The 23,603-nt window shown below is 37.2% G+C and overlaps 1 protein-coding gene across 2 annotated transcripts in view; it reads left to right on the forward strand.

Annotated features, from left to right (window-relative positions):
- The window catches only part of LOC128645191 (ribonuclease T2), a 138,640-nt gene that overhangs the window by 61,960 nt on the left and 53,077 nt on the right, over positions 1-23,603 (forward strand). For both annotated transcript variants that reach the window (XM_053697999.1, XM_053698000.1), the window contains 3 exons: positions 12,248-12,361; positions 15,622-15,670; positions 19,871-19,945. In XM_053697999.1, coding sequence (XP_053553974.1) covers positions 12,248-12,361; positions 15,622-15,670; positions 19,871-19,945 — 238 coding nt within the window. The remainder of the gene's footprint in view (positions 1-12,247; positions 12,362-15,621; positions 15,671-19,870; positions 19,946-23,603) is intronic.

The following is a 23,603-nucleotide window of genomic DNA, read 5'->3' on the forward strand; positions in this document are numbered from 1 at the left end:
ATAGATGATAGAGGGATAGGGATAGAGGGATAGAGGAATAGGGATAGATGGATAGAGGGATAGTGATAGATGGATAGTGATAGATGGATAGAGGGATAGGGATAGAGGGATAGGGATAGATGGATAGAGAGATAGGGATAGAGGGATAGGGATAGATGGATTAGGGATAGAGGGATTAGGGATAGAGGGATAGGGATAGAGGGTTAGAAAGATAGAGATAGATGGATAGATAGAGGGATAGGGATAGAGGGATAGATGGATAGAGGGATAGACAGAGGGATAGGGATAGAGGGAGAGGGATAGGGATGGAGGGATAGGAATAGAGGAATATGGATAGATGGATAGAGGGATAGGGATAGATGGATAGGGCTAGAGGTATTAGGGATAGATGGATAGAGATAGAGAGATAGAGGGATAGGGATAGAGGGATTAGGGCTAGATGGATAGAGGGATAGAGATAGAGATATAGAGGGATAGATGGATGGATAGATAGAGGGATAGAGATATAGGGATAGGGATAGATGGATAGAAGGATAGGGATAGAGGGATAGAAGGAAAGATGGATAGAGGGATAGAGATAGAGGGATAGGGATAGAGATAGAGGGATAAGGATAGATGGATAGAGGGATATGGATATATGGATAGAGGGATAGAGATAGAGGGATAGAGATAGAGGGATAGAGGAATAGGGATATATGGATAGAGGGATAGAGATAGAGTGATAGGGATAGAGGGATAGAGATAGAGGCATATGGATAGATGGATAGAGGGATATGGATTGATGGATATAGATAGAGGGATAGGGATAGAGGGATAGAGGGATTGATGGATAGAGGGATAGGGATAGAGTGATAGATGGATATAGGGATAGAGGGATAGATGGATAGAGTGGTAGGGGTAGAGGGTTAGATGGATAGAGGGATAGGGATAGAGTGATAGATGGATATAGGGATAGAGGGATAGAGATAGATGGATAGAGTGGTAGGGGTAGAGGGATAGATGGATAGAAGGATAGGGATAGAGGAATAGATGGATAGAGGGATAGGGATAGATGGATAGAGGGATAGATGGATAGAGGGATTGGGATAGATGGATAGGGATAGATGGATAGAGATAGATGGATAGAGGGATAGGGATAGAGGTATAGGGATAGGGATAGAGGGATAGGGATAGAGGGATAGAGGGAGGGGACGGAAGCGGGTGGGACCGCTGTGCTGCAAAAAAAAATGTTGAGTGGCAGGGAGGGGGAATCTGAGTGGATGGGGGGGATCAGAGGGTCGGGAAAGGTTCTTTTTAGGGAGAGGTGGCTGAATGAGGGAGGGGTATGGGCAGCTACATACCTGGCCTTAAGCATGAGTGTGTGCTCGAGCTAAAAGTGCAAAAGTACACAATGCCTCCTAAGAGGTATATTTCTTTCCTTACACATTTTGGCCCATGTACACAGGCTTTAACACTAGTATATATATATATATATATATATATATATATATATATATATATATATATATATATATATATATATATATATATATATATAATTCAAGTTTTATGTTTTGGAAAAAAGCTGTTAAATATGGAATCAGTATAAAAAATTATGACTGCTATTTTGTTGTTTACTATGTACCCTATAATGGCACAAAATATTTACTTTTTTGCATTGTATATGGTGACTTTTTTTCTTAACTGGGTATTTTCACAAACTTAAGTTATTTTCTAAAAAGGTATGAATTATGTTGATAGAACACCTACAAATGCATTGAAATGCACCAACTGGCATGCTAACAGTTAAACGAAAGCGATATTGGGTTTCTCGTGGCTGATTGCATGCATCGGAAGGTGCGCTTGTATTACAATTTGAAAGTAAATGCGAACGGGTGAGCACAATCGCAATTTATGCTAGAATGATTACTACAACCTCAGAACTCTGGTTAACTGTTACACAAAACAAAAAAGTTTTACAAAACACATCAAAAATACATTTAAAAGTACAGTTACACACATAATAACTCTAATAAAAATGTTTTTAAACAAATATTGCACACAAGTTATAAGGACTCAAGGTCTCAGGGGTTAGAAAAATGAAGGCAAAGGACGTTAACATAGAGATATATACATACTGTATGTACACACATATAGACATACAGTATATAGACATATATATACAGTATATATATCTGAGCACAAAACTGACCCTCTCTGGTCTTTCCAAAAAAATATTTTACTGTGAAAGTAGTGACGTTTTGAGGAAAAAGTATCCCCTTCCTCAGATACTTTGTCCCCGAAACGTCACTACTTTCACAGTAAAAGATTTTTTTGGAAAGACCAGAGAGTGCCAGTTTTGTGTTCAGCTATATTTAATTACACTAGCACCCTGGCAGTTGATAAACTGAGTCAGAGTGCTCTCAATTGTTACTATATATATATATATATATATATATATATATATATATATATATATATATATATATATATATATATATATATATATATAAATATCAAGAAAGAAGACTCAGTATTTTTTTTTCAAATACACTGTTACTTTATCTTGTGGTGGGCTTGGGCCTAAGTGTGGGCTGAAATGTTGGATGTAACCCACCACAAAATAAAGTAACAGTGTATTTGAAAAAAACACTGTCTTATTCCTTGAAATATGAATACATAGTAAGACTTAGTACAACTTTCTAGTCTGGAGTGCCTAATCCACTTGGAAAAAGTGTATATACAGTATATATATATATATATATATACATATACATACACAGTATCCCACAAAAGTGAGTACACCCCTCACATTTTTGTAAATATTTTATAATATCTTTTCATGTGACAACACTGAAGTAAGGACACTTTGCTACAATGTTAAGTAGTGAGTGTACAGCCTGTATAACAGTGTAAATTTGCTGTCCCCTCAAAATAACTCAACACACAGCCATTAATGTCTAAACTGTTGGCAACAAAAGTGAGCACACCCCTAAGTGGAAATGTTCAAATTGGGCCCAAATAAAAAACAATTTTCCCTCCCCGGTGTCATGTGACTCGTTAGTGTTACAAGGTTTCAGGTGTAAATGGGGAGCAGGTATGTTTTGGTGTTATCGCTCTCACGCTCTCTCATACTGGTCACTGGAAATTCAACATGGCACCTCATGGCAAAGAACTCTCTGAGGATCCGGAAAAAAAAATTGTTGCTCTAGATAAAGATGGCCTTCACTATAAGAAGATTGCCAAGACCCTGAAACTGAGCTGCAGCATGGTAGGCAAGACCTTACAGGTTCCACTCAGAACAGGCCTCGGCATGGTCGACAAAAGAAGTTGAGTGCACGTGCTCAGCGTCATATAAGGAGGTTGTCTTTGGGAAATAGACGTATGAGTGCTGCCAGCATTGCTACAGAGGTTGAAGGAGTGGGGGTTAGCCTGTCAGTGCTCAGACCATACACCGCACACTGCATCAAATTGGTCTGCATGGCTGTTGTCCCAGAAGGAAGCCTCGTATAAAGATGATGTACAAGAAAGCCCACAAACAGTTTGCTGAAGACAAACAGACTAAGGACATGGATTACTGGAACCATGTCCTGTGGTCCGATGAGACCAAGATAAACTTATTTGGTTTAGATGGTGTCAAGCATGTGTGGCGGCAACCAGTTGAGGAGTACAAAGACAAGTGTGTCTTGCCTACAGTCAAGCATGGTGGTGGGAGTGTTATAGCCTGGGCCTGCATGAGCGCTGCTGGCACTGGGGAGCTACAGTTCATTGAGGGAACTATGAATACCAACATGTACTGTGACATGCTAAAGCAGAGCATGATCCCCTCCCTTCGGAGACTGGGCCGCAGGGCATATTCCAACATGATAACGAACCCAAACACACCTCCAAGACTACCACTGCCTTGCTAAAGAAGCTGAGGGTAAAGGTGACGGACTGGCCAAGCATGTCTCCAAACCTAAACCCTATTGAGCATCTGTGGGGCATCCTCAAACGGAAGGTGGGGGAGCGCAAGGCTGTACACTTACTAATTTACATTGTAGCAAAGTGTCATTTCTTCAGCGTTGTCACATGAAAAGATATAATAAAATATTTACAAAAATGTGAGGGGTGTACTCACTTTTGTGGGATACTGTATACTGTATATATATACTACATTAGAGCCCTTCGCAGTTAAGTAGCTAAAACATGTAAAAACATATTTATGCAATACCCATATTTAATTAAAGGGACATTCCAGCCAAAATTGGAAACCACATGGGTGCATTTCAGTATTGAATAGAAGCCTTTTTGTAATATACATTCATTAGCAAAAATGCTTCTAATAAAAGCTAAAGCTGTTTCAAAAGAGTATTTAAGTATGCTCCGTGCACCAGCATTTTAAACACATCACTTGCTCAGAGAGCCTAAGGTGCTTGTACCATCTGGTAATGACTCAATTTGTTAATTGCTGACATGATACAAGCCCCACTGGTGCTCTGAGCAGCTGCATTATGTAAAATGTGGGTGCAGTAACAATATCTAGCTTTGCTTCACATGCACGTGCAGAGAAAAATGTTAACACTAAAACAGTAATAACTTTTACTAGAAGCGTTTTTGCTAATACATGTAAATTGCAAATATGTTTCTATTCAAAGATGTAATTAATCTATGTGCATTTACATTTTGACTGGAATGTCCCTTTAAGTGTTTAACTGTGTACTGTATAAATTTCCAATTCCAATGTTCTTCACAGAGGGGAATATGTATACACATATATATATATATATATATATATATATATATATATATATAAAAGCAAATTGTAGTCATCAAGCACTCACGTTATTCAAATAGCGCCTAGGTGCAGTGCATATAAATAATATAGACAAAAAACAGAGACCGCACTCTTAGGTCTTATTTTCACCACCACTGTGGACTTTAATCAAACTGATCAGTTTGATTAAAGTCCACAGTGGTGGTGAAAATAAGACCTAAGAGTGCAGTCTCTGTTTTTTGTCTATATATATATATATATATATATATATATATATATATATATATATATATATATATATATATATATATATATATATATACACACACACACACACACACTATATATATATATATATATATATATATATATATATACACACACAGGCATACCTTGTTTTATTGCACTTCGCTTTATTGCGCTTCACAGATATTGCACTTTTTACGAATTAAAGGTTTGTGGGAACCCTGTGTCGAGCAAGTCTATTTGCGCCATTTTTCCCATATATATATATATATACACACATATAAACACATAAATACACATTTAAACACATAAATACACATATATACACATGAATAAACATATATACACATATAAACAGATAAATACACGTATATACACATATAAATGTCTAAATACACATGAATACACATATAATCACATGAATACACACACATATATTTATATATATATATATATATATATATATACACACACCACCAACAAAAATATTATGACTCACTGAAAGCTCAGATGATGGTTAGCATATTTTAGCAATAAAGTATTTTTAAATTAAGATATGTACATTTTTTTAGACATAATGTTATTGCACACTTTATAGACTACATTATAGTGTAAATTTAACTTCTATATGCAGTGACTCATTTTATTGTTATATTCGCTTCATTGTGGTGGTCTGGAAAAAAAAAAAGTCAATATCTGTGAGGTATGTATATATATATATATATATATATATATATATATATATATATATCTATACCTACAGTACTACAGTATATATATATATATATATATATATATATATATATATATATATATATATATATATATATATATATATATATATATATATATATATATATATATATATATATATACAGTTGTGCTCATAAGTTTACATACCCTGGCAGAATTTATGATTTCTTGGCCCTTTTTCAGAGAATATGAATGATAACACAAAAACTTTTCTTTCACTCATGGTTAGTGTTTGGCTGAAGCCCTTTATTATCAGTCAACTGTGTTTACTCTTTTTAAATCATAATGACAACAGAAACTACCCAAATGACCCTGATCAAAAGTTTACATACCCTGGTGATTTTGGCCTGATAACATGCACACAAGTTGACACAAAGGGGTTTGAATGGCTATAAAAGGTAACCGTCCTCACCTGTGATCTGTTTTCTTGTAATTAGTGTGTGTGTATAAAAGGTCAATGAGTTTCTGGACTCCTGACAGACCCTTGCATCTTTCATCCAGTGCTGCACTTATGTTTCTGGATTCTGAGTCATGGGGAAAGCAAAATAATTGTCAAAGGATCTGCGGGAAAAGGTAGTTGAACTGTATAAAACAGGAAAGGGATATAAAAAGATATCCAAGGAATTGAAAATGCAAATCAGCAGTGTTCAAACTCTAATCAAGTAATGGAAAATGAGGCGTTCTGTTAAAACCAATCCACGGTTAGGTAGACCAACTAAAATTTCAGCCACAACTGCCTGGAAAATTGTTTGAGATGCAAAGACAAACCCACAAATAACTTCAGATGAAATACAGGACTCTCTGAAAACATGTGGTGTGGCTGTTTCAAAATGCACAATAAGGAGGCACTTGAAGAAAGATGGGCTGCATGGTCGAGTTGCCAGAAGAAAGCCATTACTACACAAATGCCACAAAGTATCCCGCTTACAATACGCCAAACAGCACAGAGACAAGCCTCAAACCTTCTGGCACAAAGTCATTTGGAGTGATGAGACCAAAATTGAACTTTTTAGCCACAACCATAAATGCTACATTTGGAGAGGAGTCAACAAGGCCTATGATGAAAGGTACACCATTCCTACTGTGAAACATGGGGGTGGATCACTGATGTTTTGGGGATGTGTGAGCTACAAAGGCACAGGAAATTTGGTCAGAATTGATGGCAAGATGAATGCAGTATGTTATCAAACAGAACCCCTCATTTTCCACTTCTTGATTAGAGTTTGAACACTGCTGATTTGCATTCTCAATTCCTTTGATATCTTTTTATATCCCTTTCCTGTTTTATACAGTTCAACTACATTTTCCCGCAGATCCTTTAACAATTCTTTTGCTTTCCCCATAACTCAGAATCCAGAAACATCAGTGCAGCACTGGATGAAAGATGCAAGGGTCTGTCAGGAGTCCAGAAACTCATAGACCTTTTATACACACACACTAATTATAAGTAGACAGAGTATAAGGATGGTTACCTTTAATAGCCATTCATACCCTTTTGTGTCAACTTGTGTGCATGCTATCAGGCCAAAATCACCAGGGTATGTAAACTTTTGATCAGGGTCATTTGGGTAGTTTCTGCTGTAATTCGGCTAGATTTAGAGTTTTGCGGCCAAAGGGGTGCGTTAGCTACGCGTCTCCCCCCCCGCACCTTTTAAATAACGCTGGTATTGAGAGTTCTCTGAAGGGCTGCGTTAGGCTCCAAAAAGGGAGCGTACAGGCATATTTACCGCCACATCAACTCTCAATACCAGCGTTGCTTACGGTAGCAGCTAGCTGGAAAAACGTGCTCATGCACGATTCCCCCATAGGAAACAATGGGGCAGTTTGGGATGAAAAAAAACCTAACACCTGCAAAAAAGCAGCGTTAAGCTCCCAACGCAGCCCCATTGTTTCCTATGGGGAAACACTTTCTAAGTCTGCACCTAACACCCTAACATGTACCCCGAGTCTAAACACCCCTAACCTTACACTTATTAACCCCTAATCTGCCGCCCCTGCTATCGCTGACCCCTGCATTTTATTATTAACCCCTAATCTGCCGCTCCGTACACCGCCACAACCTACATTATCCCTATGTACCCCTAATCTGCTGCCCCTAACATCGCTGACACCTATATTATATTTATTAACCCCTAATCTCCCCCCCCCAACTTCGCCGCTACCTTACCTACACTTATTAACCCGTAATCTGCCGACCGGACATCACCGCCACTATAATAAATGTATTAACCGCTAAACCGCCGCACTCCCGCCTCGCAAACCCTATAATAAATTGTATTAACCCCTAATCTGCCCTCCCTAACATCGGCGACACCTAACTTCAAATATTAACCCCTAATCTGCCGACCGGACCTTGCCGCTACTCTAATAAATGTATTAACCCCTAAAGCTAACTCTAACCCAAACCCTAACAGCCCCCTAACTTAAATATCATTTTTATCTAACGAAATAAATTAAATATTATTAACTAAAATATTAATATTTAAAACTAAATACTTACCTGTAAAATAAACCCTAATATAGCTAGAATATAACAAATAATTATATTGTAGCTATTTTAGGATTTATATTTATTTTACAGGCAACTTTGTATTTATTTTAACCTTTTAAGGACATATGACGGAATTTTTCCGTCATAAAACAATTGAGCAAACTGAAAGCTGTGTCCTTAAAGGGTTAACAAGGTACAATAGCTATTAAATAGTTATTAACTATTTAATAGCTACCTAGTTAAAATAATTACAAAATTACCTGTAAAATAAATCCTAACCTAAGTTACAATTAAACCTAACACTACACTATCAAGAAATAAATTAAACCAATTAACTACAAGTACCTACAATTAAATAAACTAAACTAAATTACAAAAAATAAAAAAAGATTACAAGAATTTTAAGCTAATTACACCTACTCTAAGCCCCCTAATAAAATAACAAAGCCCCCCAAAATAAAAAAATTCCCTACCCTAATCTAAATTAAAATAGTTAACAGCTCTATTACCTTACCAGCCCTTAAAAGGGCTTTTTGCGGGGCATGCCCCAAAGAAATCAGCTCTTTTGCCTGTAAAAAAACACAATACCACCCCCCAACATTACAACCCACCACCCACATACCCCTACTCTAACCCAAACCCACCTTAAATAAACCTAACACTACCCCCCTGAAGATCTCCCTACCTTGAGTTGTCTTCACTCAGCCAAGCAGCGATGGACCAAAAGAAGACGGCAGAAGTCTTCATCCTATCCGGGCAGAAGAGGACATCCTGACCGGCAAACATCTTCATCCCAGCGGCATCTTCTATCTTCATCCATCCGACGAGGAGCGGCTCCATCTTCAAGACCTCCGGCGCGGAACATCCTCTTCTCCCGACAACTAGACGATGAATGAAGGTTCCTTTAAGTGACGTCATCCAAAATCCCTCTAGGATTCTATCAGCCAATCGGAATTAAGGTTGGAAAAATCTGATTGGCTGAATCAGATTCAAGTTCAATCGGATTGGCTGATCCAATCAGCCAATCAGATTGAGCTTGCATTCTATTGGCTGATCGGCTGATCGGATTGAACTTGAATCTGATTGGCTGATTCAATCATCCAATCAGATTTTCCCTACCTTAATTCTGATTGGCTGATAGAATCCTATCAGCCAATCGGAATTCGAGGGACGCCATCTTGGATGACGTCACTTAAAGGAACCTTCTTTCGTCGTCTAGTCGTCGTTCAAGGAGGATGTTCCGCGCCGGAGGTCTTGAAGATGGAGCTGCTCCTCATTGGATGGATGAAGATAGAAGATGCCGCTGGGATGAAGATGCCGGTCTGGATGTCCTCTTCTGCCCGGATAGGATGAAGACTTCTGCCGTTTTGGATGTCTTCTTTTGGTCCATCGCTGCTCGACTGAGTGAAGACGACTCAAGGTAGGGAGATCTTCATGGGGGTAGTGTTAGGTTTATTTAAGGGGGGTTTGGGTTAGAGTAGGGGTATGTGGGTTGTGGTTTGTAATGTTGGGGGTGGTATTGTGTTTTTTTTTACAGGCAAAAGAGTTGATTTCTTTGGGGCATGCCCCGCAAAAAGCCCTTTTAAGGGCTGGTAAGCTAATAGAGCTGTTAACTATTTTAATTTAGATCAGGGTAGGGAATTTTTTTTATTTTGGGGGGCTTAGAGTAGGTGTAATTAGCTTAAAATTCTTGTAATCTTTTTTAATTTTTTGTAATTTAGTGTTTGATTTTTTTGTAATTTAGTTTAGTTTATTTAATTGTAGGTACTTGTAGTTAATTGATTTAATTTATTTCTTGATAGTGTAGTGTTAGGTTTAATTGTAACTTAGGTTAGGATTTATTTTACAGGTAATTTTGTAATTATTTTTAACTAGGTAGCTATTAAATAGTTAATAACTATTTAATAGCTATTGTACCAAGTGAAAATAAATACAAAGTTGCCTGTAAAATACATATAAATCCTAAAATAGCTACAATATAATTATTAATTACATTGTAGCTATCTTAGGGTTTATTTTACAGGTAATTATTTAGTTTTAAATAGGAATACTTTAGTTAATAATATTTAATTTATTTAGTTAGATAAAAATTATATTTAACTTAGAGGGGGTGTTAGGGTTAGGGTTAGAGTTAGCTTTAGGGGTTAATACATTTATTAGAGTAGCGGCGAGGTCCGGTCGGCAGATTAGGGGTTAATACTTGAAGTTAGGTGTCGCTGATGTTAGGGAGGGCAGATTAGGGGTTAATACAATTTATTATAGGGTTTGCGAGGCGGGAGTGCGGCGGTTTAGGGGTTAATACATTTATTATAGTGGCGGCGAGGTCCGGTCCGCAGATTAGGGGTTAATAAATGTAGGTAAGGTAGCAGCGATGTTGGGGGGGCAGATTAGGGGTTAATAAATATTATGTAGGTGTCGGCGATGTTAGGGGCAGCAGATTAGGGGTACATAGGGATAATGTTGGTGGCGGTGGTGTGCGGCCGGCAGATTAGGGGTTAAAAAATGTATTATAGTGGCGGCGATGTGGGGGGCCTCGGTTTAGGGGTATATAGGTAGTTTATGGATGTTAGTGTACTTTAGAGCACAGTAGTTAAGAGCTTTATGAACCGGCGTTAGCCCAGAAACCTCTTAACTACTGACTTTTTTCTGCAGCTGGAGTCTTGTCGGTAGAGGGTCTAATGCTCACTTCAGCCAAGACTCTAAATACCGGCGTTAGGAAGATCCCATTGAAAATATAGGATACGCAATTGACATAAGGGGATCTGCGGTATGGAAAAGTCGCGGCTGGAAAGTGAGCGTTAGACCCTTTCCTGGCTGACTCTAAATACCATATAAAGCAGCGTTAGGACCCCTTAACGCTGCTTTTGACGGCTAACGCAGAACTCTAAATCTAGGCGATAATGATTTAAAAAGAGTAAACACAGTTGATTGATAATAAAAGGATTCAGCCAAACACTAACCATGAGTGAAAGAAAAGTTTTTGTGTTATCATTTATATTCTCTGAAAAATGAAATTATAAATTCTGACAGGGTATGTAAACTTATGAGCACAACTGTATATATATATATATATATATATATATATATATAGAGAGAGAGAGAGAGAGAGAGAGAGAGAAAGAGAGAGAGAGAGATTTATTTTACCAAAAAAAACCATCAGATATATACAGAAATATGTATTAATGAATAAATACAACATATTCTACTATGGGAAGAACATTGTAATGCGAAATATTCATATTTTCATGACTGATTAGCACACGAGAAGATTTGCGCGTGAGTAGAGTTTTTTCCACTTTTCGTGCTCCATCGCGTCAAGTTAAAGGGACACTCAATCAAAATGAAACTTTCATTATTCAGATAGAGCATGCTATTTTAAACAACTTTCAATTTACTTCCATTAACAAAATTTGCACAGTCTTTTTATATTTGAACTTTTTGAGCCACCAGCTCCTACTGAGCATGTGCAAGAATAAGTGTGTATGCATTTGTGAATGGCTGATGGCTGTCACATGGTATGTGTATGCATTTGTGATTGGCTAATGGCTGTCACATGGTACAGGGGGAGTGGAAAAAGACATAACTTTTAAAATTGTCAGAAAAAAAATCTACTACTCATTTGAAGTTCAGACTAAGTGCTATTGCATTGACTTGTTATCTTGCATTTGTTGATAATGCAAATCTACTGTGTTGACTGGTCCTTTAATTCTAGCAGAGCTAACGTGTGAGCCTGAGCGATAAATAGCAATGCACTCATAATCTAATCCTATGAGTTTAAAATTATATGGGGTTGCTCACAATCATTTAGAAAATTGTATCTAATAATTTTTAACAGAGAATAACCATTAAAATCTATGGGGATTTATGTAGATAAATCAAATGATAAGCATTTCTAGAAGATTATGATAGCCCCTTATAGATAGATATGACACTTCTTGGTGGAACCAATTCCTCAAGTTCCTCAGATAAAGATATCTGATCCAGGTTTGCCAGCAATTAAGATTCTCTCCTTATATAACTAGGAACAATGAGTGGACAAAGCATGGAACATGTGCCATATGTGATGAACGATTAAGTTCCCCAGAAAGATATTTTGGAGCATCTCTAAAGCTTTACCAATCACTCAATATTCAGAGGTAAGATTATTGGTTATAGAAGGGACAGAATGTTGTATATGATATAGGCCAGATTTTCATGACAGCTTAACTAGATCACAGCCAGGCAAAATAATCAGCTGAGTGAGAGACGGTTAGTAACTATAGTAACTGATCGGCTGATTATATTACTTGGGCTCTAGTTAAGATATCATGAAAATCTGGCATGTGATGGGTAATTGAAGATTGGAGGTGAGAAACAATGGTGTAGGAGGAGCATAGGGTTTGGAGAAGTAGGATTTGAGAAACGAGAGACAAGGAAGGGTAATATGGCATTGATGAAAAGGCGTTTTTGAATGATAACTTTTTTCGTGATAAACAGAGAAATAGAAGTAAAAAGAATGAGGAAGTGAGGGAAATTAGAGACTATTTTATTACACAAAGATTGTGCCTTTCCATTTTATTTAAGGGACATAAAAGTGCAAAAACAATATGCTTTAACGTGTCATTACACTAATGCTTTTATAAAACTGTGGGGTTAATTCCAATCCTTCCAATATCGGCTCCTAATAACTCAGTTTTGGCCGCTATGCAAAGCATGTTTTCAGAGTGATTACAATCCAAAATGGAATTGGATGGAAACTCACAGCGCAAATGAGTTTACAATAGAAACGTCCCCAAAAACGTATTTTTGGTTGTTAAGTCTTTGTTTTGGGATAGAAACTAGGAATCCAACCCAAACTGACATATAAAATGGCCCTTTCATACCCTTTTAAAGGGAGATAAAACTCAAAATATTTATTTCATGATTCATATAGAGAATACAATTTTAAACAGCATTCCAATTTACTTTTATGAACTAATTTGCATCATTCTTTAAATATCCTTTGTTGAAGAAATAGCAATGCACATGGGTGAGCCAATCACACAAGGCATATATGTGCAGCCACCAATCAGCAGCTACTGAGCCTATTTAGTTATATTTTTCAACAAAGGATATCAAAAGAATGAAGCAAATAAGATAAAAGAAGTCAATTGGAAAGTTGATTAAAATTGCTTGCTCTTTCTAAATCATGAAGGAAAAAAAAAATTGTGTTTCATGTCCCTTTAAGGTTACATTACAGTTCTTTTGAAACAAGCATTTTAGGCATTGTGTAAGGGAAATACTTATTTCCATGTGTGAGATTAACCTATTGTAATCCAAATCCATCCTGATAACTGGTAAACAATATGAATACCATATGTAACTATATAGGCATGAAGGGTATACTAGTGTGTTTGCTTAATGATTATGATATTTTTAATATTTTAAAGGTATTGTGTTTGTTTAAATGTTTCCAATTGTTGATGAGAAAGCACCGTTTTCTGGTTTGGTGAGATATACATTTGAAATCAAGAAGAACACGAGGGGTTTCTATTAGACGGAACTGAATGAAATTATCCTCCTCTTCTAAAACAGGATATTAACAGTTCTCATACTGTCAACTGTGAAACTGCTCCATTGCAATAATGTAGCTGTAAAAATGTTTTGCTCTCAAACAAAGGATTGCACCTTCGTGGCTGGGATTTCACATGAGATTACATCTTTGTGACCTGGTTTTCAGTAATGTAGCTACAAAACTGGAAACAACAGTGTTGTAAACAGGTTTTGTCTTTGCAGATATGAAGATGCAATCCCGTTGGAAATCCCAGTAACGAAGGTGCCGCTCCTTCGTCACAAAGGCGTAATCCTGTTCGAAAGAACCAGTCAAGAAGGCAAAGTTCATTTTGAAAGCCTTTTCACAATCACATTGATGAAGACTCCTGTACTAAGTCATAATCACAACAATATGAGTGTGAATTAGAAACAAATATTTATAGAAAGTAATTGCTACACAACATTTCTAGGTGCTGGGGTTCTAACTTTCTAAGTTTTCTTGTAGATCCCCTTAGCTGTACGGGATATCACATATTAAATACATACAGTATACATGTGTAAATGTATATATACAGTACATATCCAAATTTGTGCCCTGCCCACTGCAGATGGACTATACAATAGCATTAAATAGAGATTTAATGAATCTAGACCATGTACTTTATATAAATACACTACTATTTGTGGCTATTTCAGAGTTTTTTTGCACATGTGCAACATAATAGAATTATTACATAGCCTTGTAATACTTGCAAAGATGTCAAAAAAGGTCAATTTGGGACTTCATCTTGTGACTTTAAATGTATAAGAAAGCCAAAATAAAACTTGCATAATTCAGATGGAGCAAGTCATTTTGATATAAATTCACTTCTATTTTTAAATGTGCTTTGTTCTATTAGTATACCTTGTTGAAAAAGAATCCGCACATATCCTACACTAGTGGGAGCTAGCTGCTGATTGGTGCACACATTTGTCTCTTGTGATTGGCTAACTAGATGTGTTCAGCTAGCTGTCAGTAGTGCAAAAGGATAACGAGAGAATGAAGCAAATTTGATAATAGAAGTAAATTGGAAAGTTGACTAAAACTGTATATTCCATTTCGAATACAAAAGAAAATTGTTTCCAGTCCCTTTAAATGTCAAATGATCTAAAAAAACCTGTTGAAAAATATTGAGAAAATGGATTGTAATTTCTGAGAACTTTTTGGGGATTGTGTAAAAAATAGGGCTTTTCTTTTGCGGTAAGCCAAAAACATGTTCATGGTTTGGAGAAACCGCCAAAAACCCACTATTGTCAGCTTGTCAAAATGAAAAGTACAATTTTCTGTACAGAAACCCCTCCCAAAACTAATTGGCTAATGGATTGGAATTGACCCCTACCTGCTGGTTAACCCCATAGTTAAAATTAGCTCTGGAGCAGCAATGCACTACTGGGACTGAGTCAGTGAGATGAGGCATATGTATGTAGCCGCTGATCACCAGCTAGGTCCCAGTTTCAGTATTACATTGCTGCTCCTGAGCCTATAGGTATGGTTTTCAAAAAAGGATACCAAGATAAAGAATTCAATTAAAAAACAGAGGTAAATTGAATAGTCTATTAGAATTGCATGCTCTATCTGAAACATGTTTAATTTTGACTTTAATATCACTTTAAATATAGTATTTTCTGACAATTAAATCAGGTTACTCCTGAAAGAGATGGAAGATGCAAATGATAAGTTATGGAACAGTTATATCAACATTAATTAATTAATTAGTTAATTAGATTAGAAGATTATTTTGAGATATATTGTAAAGATAGTGAACAATGTAAAGTTGGAAAAAGTAAAGTGATAGGATGCACAGAATATATAATAAATACTAATCTGAGAAACTTACTTTTCTAGAGCTCTAATGACAGCAAATATTGTGCCGACATGCAACCAAACGTACAAGGTAATATTTCTGTATGTATATAGTAATTGTGCTTGCTCCAGTCTTTTTGGTTTCAGTTTCTTACATTTCTGTATCACTTAACACTGAACCCAATTTTTTCTTTCATGGTTCAGATAGAGCATGCACTTTTAAGCAACTTTCTAATTTACACCTATTATCAATTTTTCTTCGTTCTCTTGCTTTCTTTATTTGAAAAAAGATAGCATCTAAGCTTTTTTTTTTGGTTCAGAACCATGGAAAGCACTTTGGTTCTAAACCAAAAATGGGCCGGTATCTAAACTTACATTCTTGCATTTCAAATAAAGATACCAAGATAATGAAGACAATTTGATAATAGGAGTCAATTAGAAAGTTGCTTAAAATTGCATGCTCTATCTGAATCACACAAAAACATTTGGGTTCAGGGTCCCTTTAAGTATTTATAGGGACAGTAAACACCTTGGAATTTTAATATATACTTCTAGCTGTTTGCATAAATATTTTTCTGGTGAGCATTCTGTGTGCTTGATTTGTGCAGGTCTGTAACTTAACTTCTGTGGTGTGGCTACATATTAATTTGGGATCTGGTAATTTATAGTTCTGGGTCTGTGGCATTGTTATGCTCTCAATGGAATTTGTTTAAAAATCTAAGTAAGAGTCTATCGCCTAGATTTAGAGTTCTGCAGTAGCCGTCAAAAGCAGCGTTAAGGGGTCCTAACGCTGCTTTTGGCCGCCCGCTGGTATTTAGAGTCGTGTAGGTAAGGGTCTAATGCTCACTTTCAAGCCGCGACTTTTCCATACCGTAGATCCCCTTATGCCAATTGCGTATCCTATCTTTTCAATGGGATCTTCCTAACGCCGGTATTTAGAGTCTTGACTGAAGTGAGCAGTAGACCCTCTACCGACAAGACTCCATCCACAGAAAAAAGTCAGTAGTTAAGAGCTTTCTGGGCTAACGCCGGTTTATAAAGCTCTTAACTACTGTGCTCTAAAGTACACTAACACCCATGAACTACCTATGTACCCCTAAACCAAGGTCCCTCCACATTGCCGCCACTATAATACATTTTTTAACCCCTAATCTGCCGACCGCACACCGCCGCCACCTACATTATCCCTATGAACCCCTAATCTGCTGCCCCTAACATCTCCGACACCTACATAATATTTATTAACCCTTAAACTGCCGCCCCCAACGTCGCCGCTACCTACCTACACTTATTAACCCCTAATCTGCCGACCGGATTCCTATTTAAAAATAAATACTTACCTGTAAAATAAACCCTAATATAGCTACAATATAATGAATAATTATATTGTAGCTATTTTAGGATTTATATTTATTTTACAGGCAACTTTGTTTTTATTTTAACTAGGTACAATAGCTATTAAATAGTTATTAACTATTTAATAGCTACCTAGTTAAAATAATTACAAAATTACCTGTAAAATAAATCCTAACCTAAGTTACAAATACACCTAACACTACACTATCAATAAATAAATTAAATAAATTAACTACAAGTACCTACAATTAAATACAATTAAATAAACTAAACTAAATTACAAAAAAAAAAAAAACACTAAATTGCAAAAAATAAAAAAAAAGATTACAAGAATATTAGGCTAATTACACCTAATATAAGCCCCCTAATAAAATAACAAAGCCCCCCAAAATAAAAAAATTCCCTACCCTAATCTAAATTACAAGAGTTAACAGCTCTATTACCAGCCCTTAAAAGGGCTTTTTGCGGGGCATGCCCCAAAGTAATCAGCTCCTTTGCCTGTAAAATAAAACACAATACCACCCCCCAACACTAAAACCCACCACCCACATACCCCTACTCTAACCCAAACCCCCCTTAAATAAACCTAACACTACCCCCTGAAGATCTCCCTACCTTGAGTCGTGTTCACCCAGCCGGGCACCGATGGACCAAAAGAGGAAATCCGGAGCGGCAGAAGTCTTCATCCTATCCGGGCAGAAGAGGACATCCGGACCAGCAGACATCTTCATCCAAGCGGCATCTTCTATCTTCATCCATCCGGAGCGGAGTGGATCCATCCTCTTCCAGCCGACGCGGATCCATCCTTCTTCCCCGACGCCTACTCGCCGAATGAAGGTTCCTTTAAATGACATCATCCAAGATGGCGTCCCTCGAATTCCGATTGACTGATAGGATTCTATCAACCAATCGGAATTAAGGTAGGAAAAATATGATTGGCTGATTGAATCAATCAGCCAATCAGATTGAGCTTGCATTCTATTAGCTGATCGCAACAGCCAATAGAATGCGAGCTCAATCTGATTGGCTGATTGGATCAGTCAATCTGATTGAACTTGAATCAGATTTTTCCTACCTTAATTCCGATCAGCCAATTGGAATTCGAGGGACGCCATCTTGGATGATGTCATTTAAAGGAACCTTCATTCGGCGAGTAGGCGTCGGGGAAGAAGGATGGATCCGCGTCGGCTTGAAGAAGATGGCTCCGCTCCGGTCCGGATGGATGAAGATAGATGATGCCGCTTGGATGAAGATGTCTGCCGGTCCGGATGTTCTCTTCTGCCCGGATAGGATGAAGACTTCTGCCGCTCCGGATGTCTCTTTTGGTCCATCAGTGCCCGGCTGGGTGAACACGACTCAAGGTAGGGAGATCTTTAGGGGGGTGGTGTTAGGTTTATTTAAGGGGGGTTTGGGTTAGAGTAGGGGTATGTGGGTGGTGGGTTTTAATGTTGGGGGTGGTATTGTGTTTTATTTTACAGGCAAAAGAGCTGATTACTTTGGGGCATGCCCCGCAAAATGCCCTTTTAAGGGCTTGTAATAGAGCTGTTAACTTTTGTAATTTAGATTAGGGTAGGGAATTTTTTTTATTTTGGGGGGCTTTGTTATTTTATTAATGGGCTTAGAGTAGGTGTAATTAGCCTAATATTCTTGTAATCTTTTTTTATTTTTTGCAATTTAGTGTTTGTTTTTTGTAATTTAGTTTAGTTTATTTAATTGTAGGTACTTGTAGTTAATTTATTTAATTTATTTATTGATAGTGTAGTGTTAGGTGTATTTGTAATTTAGGTTAGGATTTATTTTACAGGTAATTTTGTAATTATTTTAACTAGGTAGCTATTAAATAGTTAATAACTATTTAATAGCTATTGTACCTAGTTAAAATAAAAAAAAAGTTGCCTGTAAAATAAATATAAATCCTAAAATAGCTACAATATAATTATTCGTTATATTGTAGCTATATTAGGGTTTATTTTACAGGTAAGTATTTATTTTTAAATAGGAATACTTTAGTTAATAATATTTAATTTATTTTGTTAGATTAAAATTATATTTAATTTAGGGGGGTGTTAGGGTTAGGGTTAGACTTAGGTTTAGGGGTTAATACATTTATTAGAGTAGCAGCGAGGTCCAGTCGGCAGATTAGGGGTTAATACTTGAAGTTAGGTGGCGGCGATGTTAGGGAGGGCAGATTAGGGGTTAATACAATTTATTATAGGGTTTGCGAGGCGGGAGTGCGGCGGTTTAGGGGTTAATACATTTATTAGAGTAGCGACGAGGTCCGGCCGGCAGATTAGGGCTTAATAAGTGTAGGTAGGTAGCGGCGATGTTGGGGGGGGGGCAGATTAGGGGTTAATAAATATAATATAGGGGTCGGCGGTGTTAGGGGCAGCAGATTAGGGGTACATAGGTATAATGCAGGTTGCGGCGGTGTACGGAGCGGCAGATTAGGGGTTAATAATATAATGCAGGTGTCAGCGATAGCGGGGGCGGCAGATTAGGGGTTAATAAGTGTAAGGTTAGGGGTGTTTAGACTCGGGGTTCATGTTAGGGTGTTAGGTGCAGACTTAGAAACTGTTTCCCCATAGGAAACAATGGGGCTGCGTTAGGAGCTGAACGCTGCTTTTTTGCAGGTGTTAGGTTTTTTTCCAGCCGAAACTGCCCCACTGTTTCCTATGGGGGAATCGTGCATGAGCATGTTTTTCCAGCTAGCCGCTACCGTAAGCAACGCTGGTATTGAGGGTTGAAGTAGCGGTAAATTCGGCTCAACGCTCCCTTTTTGGAGCGTAACGCAGCCCTTCAGAGAACTTTCAATACCAGCGTTGTTTAGAAGCAGCGCTAGAAAAAAAAGATGCGTAGCTAACGCACCCCTTTGGCCGCAAAACTCTAAATCTAGGTGTATGTTTCCCACAAATATCTCATGAAGCTCCCTTTTCAGTATCTAGATATTCTACATGTTCTACAAGCTGAGATGGGAAACAATTTGAAAGTGCAATGTTCGACCGACTCAAAGGTGAGCTCATGAATGACTTGCATCATGTGTGACTAAAATGATTAGGTCATTACTGGTAGCCTACATCTTTATCCCTACATGTTCTTTAAAGGGGCATTAAACACTTTGAGATGGTAATATAATATAAATAAAAAAAACTCTGCAATATACTTTCATTATTTATTTTGTTATATTCCACACAGCCATTGGCTGCACACTCTAGTGACCTATATATAACTGTCCCTAATTGGCCACAGCAGAGAAGGTAACCTAAGTTACAACATGGCTCCTATTGTTTTATAATCACTAACAGTTTTACACTTATTTTGTCAATATTTAAACGGCTAATAAAACTTTTAAAAATACATATACATGTTATTCTCAGTCTAATCTTTTCTTTGAATGCATCATTCTATCTAGCATTTGTTTAGTGTTTAATGTCCCTTTAAATTCTCTTGCATTCTGTGCCAGGTCACTTTGAAACTTTATATTGCATGATGTTTTAATTAGTCATTAAAGGAACATGAAACCAAAATTTTCCTTATATGATTCAGACAGAGCAAATGATTTTAAACAACTTTTCCATTTACTTTTATTATCTAATGTGCATAATTGGAAAACATACCCAGGTAGGCTTAGAAGCAGCAAAGCATTATTGGGAGCTAGCTGCTTTCTGGTAGCTGCCCATATATACCTCTTTTGATTGGCTCACCTGATGTGTTCAACTATCTCACAGTACCACATTGCTGCTCCTTCAACAAAGCATACTAAGAGAATGAAGCAAATTTGATAATAGAAGTAAATTGGAAAGTTGTTTAAAATCTGAATGCTGTACCTAAATCATGAAAAAAAAAATTGGGCCTCAGGTGTAGGAGTTCCTATAAAAGTTTACTCGGCCCATCACTCTGGGCTGTGTTATTGACTTACTTACCTTGCTCTTGGAGTTAAGCATACTTACCTAATTCCTGTGTATGCTCACCCTGTTCCAGAGACATACTTACCTTGCACCTGCATATGCTCTCCTGGTTCTTGACAGCCAAGCATACTTACCTGATACCTGTGTATGCTCACCTTGTTCCAGAGACCAAGCATACTAACCTGTTATTTGTGTATGCTCACCTTGTTTCCGAAGCTGTACCTACCTGGTATGCCATGACAGTCTCACCAACAGTACCCATTGGGTATCCTGTGCCTACTGAGTATCCTATCTTTGCTTTACTAGTGACAGCTTTCCTCAAACCACCTGTGCCTGCAGAGTATCTTGTGTCTGCTAAACCAGTGACAACTTTCCTCAAGTAAGAAAGAAAAAGGTTCAGCACTCCCAAATAAAATCCATAGGCTTTATTTAAACAAAAACAAAAGTGCAGTTAAAAACACATCGTACGCGTTTCGGCTAAGCGCCTAATTCATAGATGCTAATACTGTTTACAAATTAGTGAACCAAAAATTGTACATGATTGGTTCCAGAGGAGTCACATGATTCACCTTCATAAAAAAAGACATTGGTCAGATGTATTTAATTAATTCATTCACAGCTGTGTACACTGACTGTGGAATGAGGGCTATATAGACTCATTACGTATATGTGACAAGGAATATAATATCCGTCAAAGGAAAAACAAGACTTTTTGACAAAGCCTTATCCACCTTAGGACTAGACAGCTACTATTGAGTATCTTGACATTGGTCCTAGTATTCAGTGTGCTCCTACACTTCACTAATATTCTTTAAATAAAATATCTTGTGTCCTTTTGGGCAATCATGCGATTGTTACTCCATATGGAACAAAAGGTAATTGCCAAAATTAATATATCTAATACATATATAGAGCTAAATTCACAAATATGTGTTATACAGTGCAAACCTAAAAACTTAAAAAACGTGAAAGCAAACTCAATGGCCTCTAGTTATCAAAGTCTGGTGGACCTGATCCGACAGTGCGGATCAGGTCCGCCAGACTTCGCTGAATACGGCGAGCAATACGCTCGCCGTATTCAGCATTGCACCAGCAGCTCACAAGAGCTGCTGGTGCAACGCCGCCCCCTGCTGACTCGCGGCCAGTCGGCCGCCAGCAGGGGGTGTCAATCAACCCGATTGTACTAGATCGGGTTGATTTCCGGCGATGTCTGTCCGCCTGCTCAGAGCAGGCGGACAGGTTATGGAGCAGCAGTCTTTGTGACCGCTGCTTCATAACTGCTATTTCCATACGGAGCTTCATACATATGCCCCAATGAGTGTTAAACAATTGACAAACATCAACCTTAATATTGAGTAAAAATATTATTAGTTCGAGTGAAAGTAAGCATAATCAGGAGCATTTCATTTTTTGAATGTAGATTCCTTGACCATTGTTAACTAAGATGATCTTTGTATGCTGTGTAACGATTGTACTTTTCAGCTCCTGCTTATTTGTAATGCGTTTACAGTCACTATACACGCTGGCCTGATATTTCATTTGTGGTATTGCACAAACGTTTTAGCTTTAGTTTTGTGTGTTTTTGTGTGTATGTATGTGTATAACTCTGTGTGTATCTGTGACTGTGTGTTGAAAATGCCATAAAAAAATCACTTTACTCCCTGGCCAAAAAATATCACAGCTAAAAAAGGCCTAAAAGCTTTGAGGGGTAGGGGGATAGGGGGCAGCAGAATTTTGAGTGCCTAGGGCAGCACAAAACCTTAATACGCCACTGAGTGTAACCAATAGCTAGAACACTGTGTGGTACTGTTATATATAGGCTCTATTGAGTCGTTATTTAAACGGAACAATATAATTATACCTTTCACAAGTGTAATATTTTAATTATAAGTAGTGCAATTGGATATAGAGAGAAAGTATTTAGCTTTATACTAGTGCTACCATATTTTCAATTATTGGAATATGATACCCTAATATAAGGACATAATGGTAACTATCAGTGGCAACTTAAGCTGATACTTATACAAGCATCTTAGTGTATATGTTTATCATAAACATATGAACACTCCAACCTCACGTATAACATATGACATACTAAAGATGTACAGCTGATATAACTGGATACCCTCCTAATTGCAATCATAATAGTATTATTCTAAACACTGTATGTGATATACATTATGCTGCCCTAAGTCAACATTGAATACTACTATTAGACCACCAGTACTTGCCTGTATTACACCAGTTATTTAACTGGACTTATTACCTGCTAGCATTTTAGTTTTAAATACACCCAGTTTTTAATCATATCTAATAAAGATTTATATTTTAATTTGTGTGACTTTTTTTCCTTAACCTCATATTCTACACTTAAGAGTCTCTAATGAGTGCTTATATAGTATCCTTTTTGTTCAATTTCTTGAATTGATCATTAGTCAATTATATTTTTGATACTTAGCACCTATACCACAGATTACAAGCTGTATTTTGAGGCCAATTTGACCTTATCTGTCTGGTAAAGAGACACTCATTATTTATAGTAAGTGGTGCCATCATCCCATTTTCTTTTTTATAAGTATTTTAAAAGTACTTTTTAAAAGTATTTTAACTAACCAGATGGAATATACACTTAGAGATTTACACAAGATATACTATAAACAAGATAAAGTATGGTGGAACAAACATTTCTTTGAAAAATACATTGAAAGAAAGTTAATACCAAGGGGTCTAAGAATCCAGCTTTTCCCAGCTTTCCAATTTAAA

This window comes from Bombina bombina, chromosome 1 (genome assembly GCF_027579735.1).
Source record: "Bombina bombina isolate aBomBom1 chromosome 1, aBomBom1.pri, whole genome shotgun sequence".
Lineage (NCBI taxonomy): Eukaryota > Metazoa > Chordata > Amphibia > Anura > Bombinatoridae > Bombina > Bombina bombina.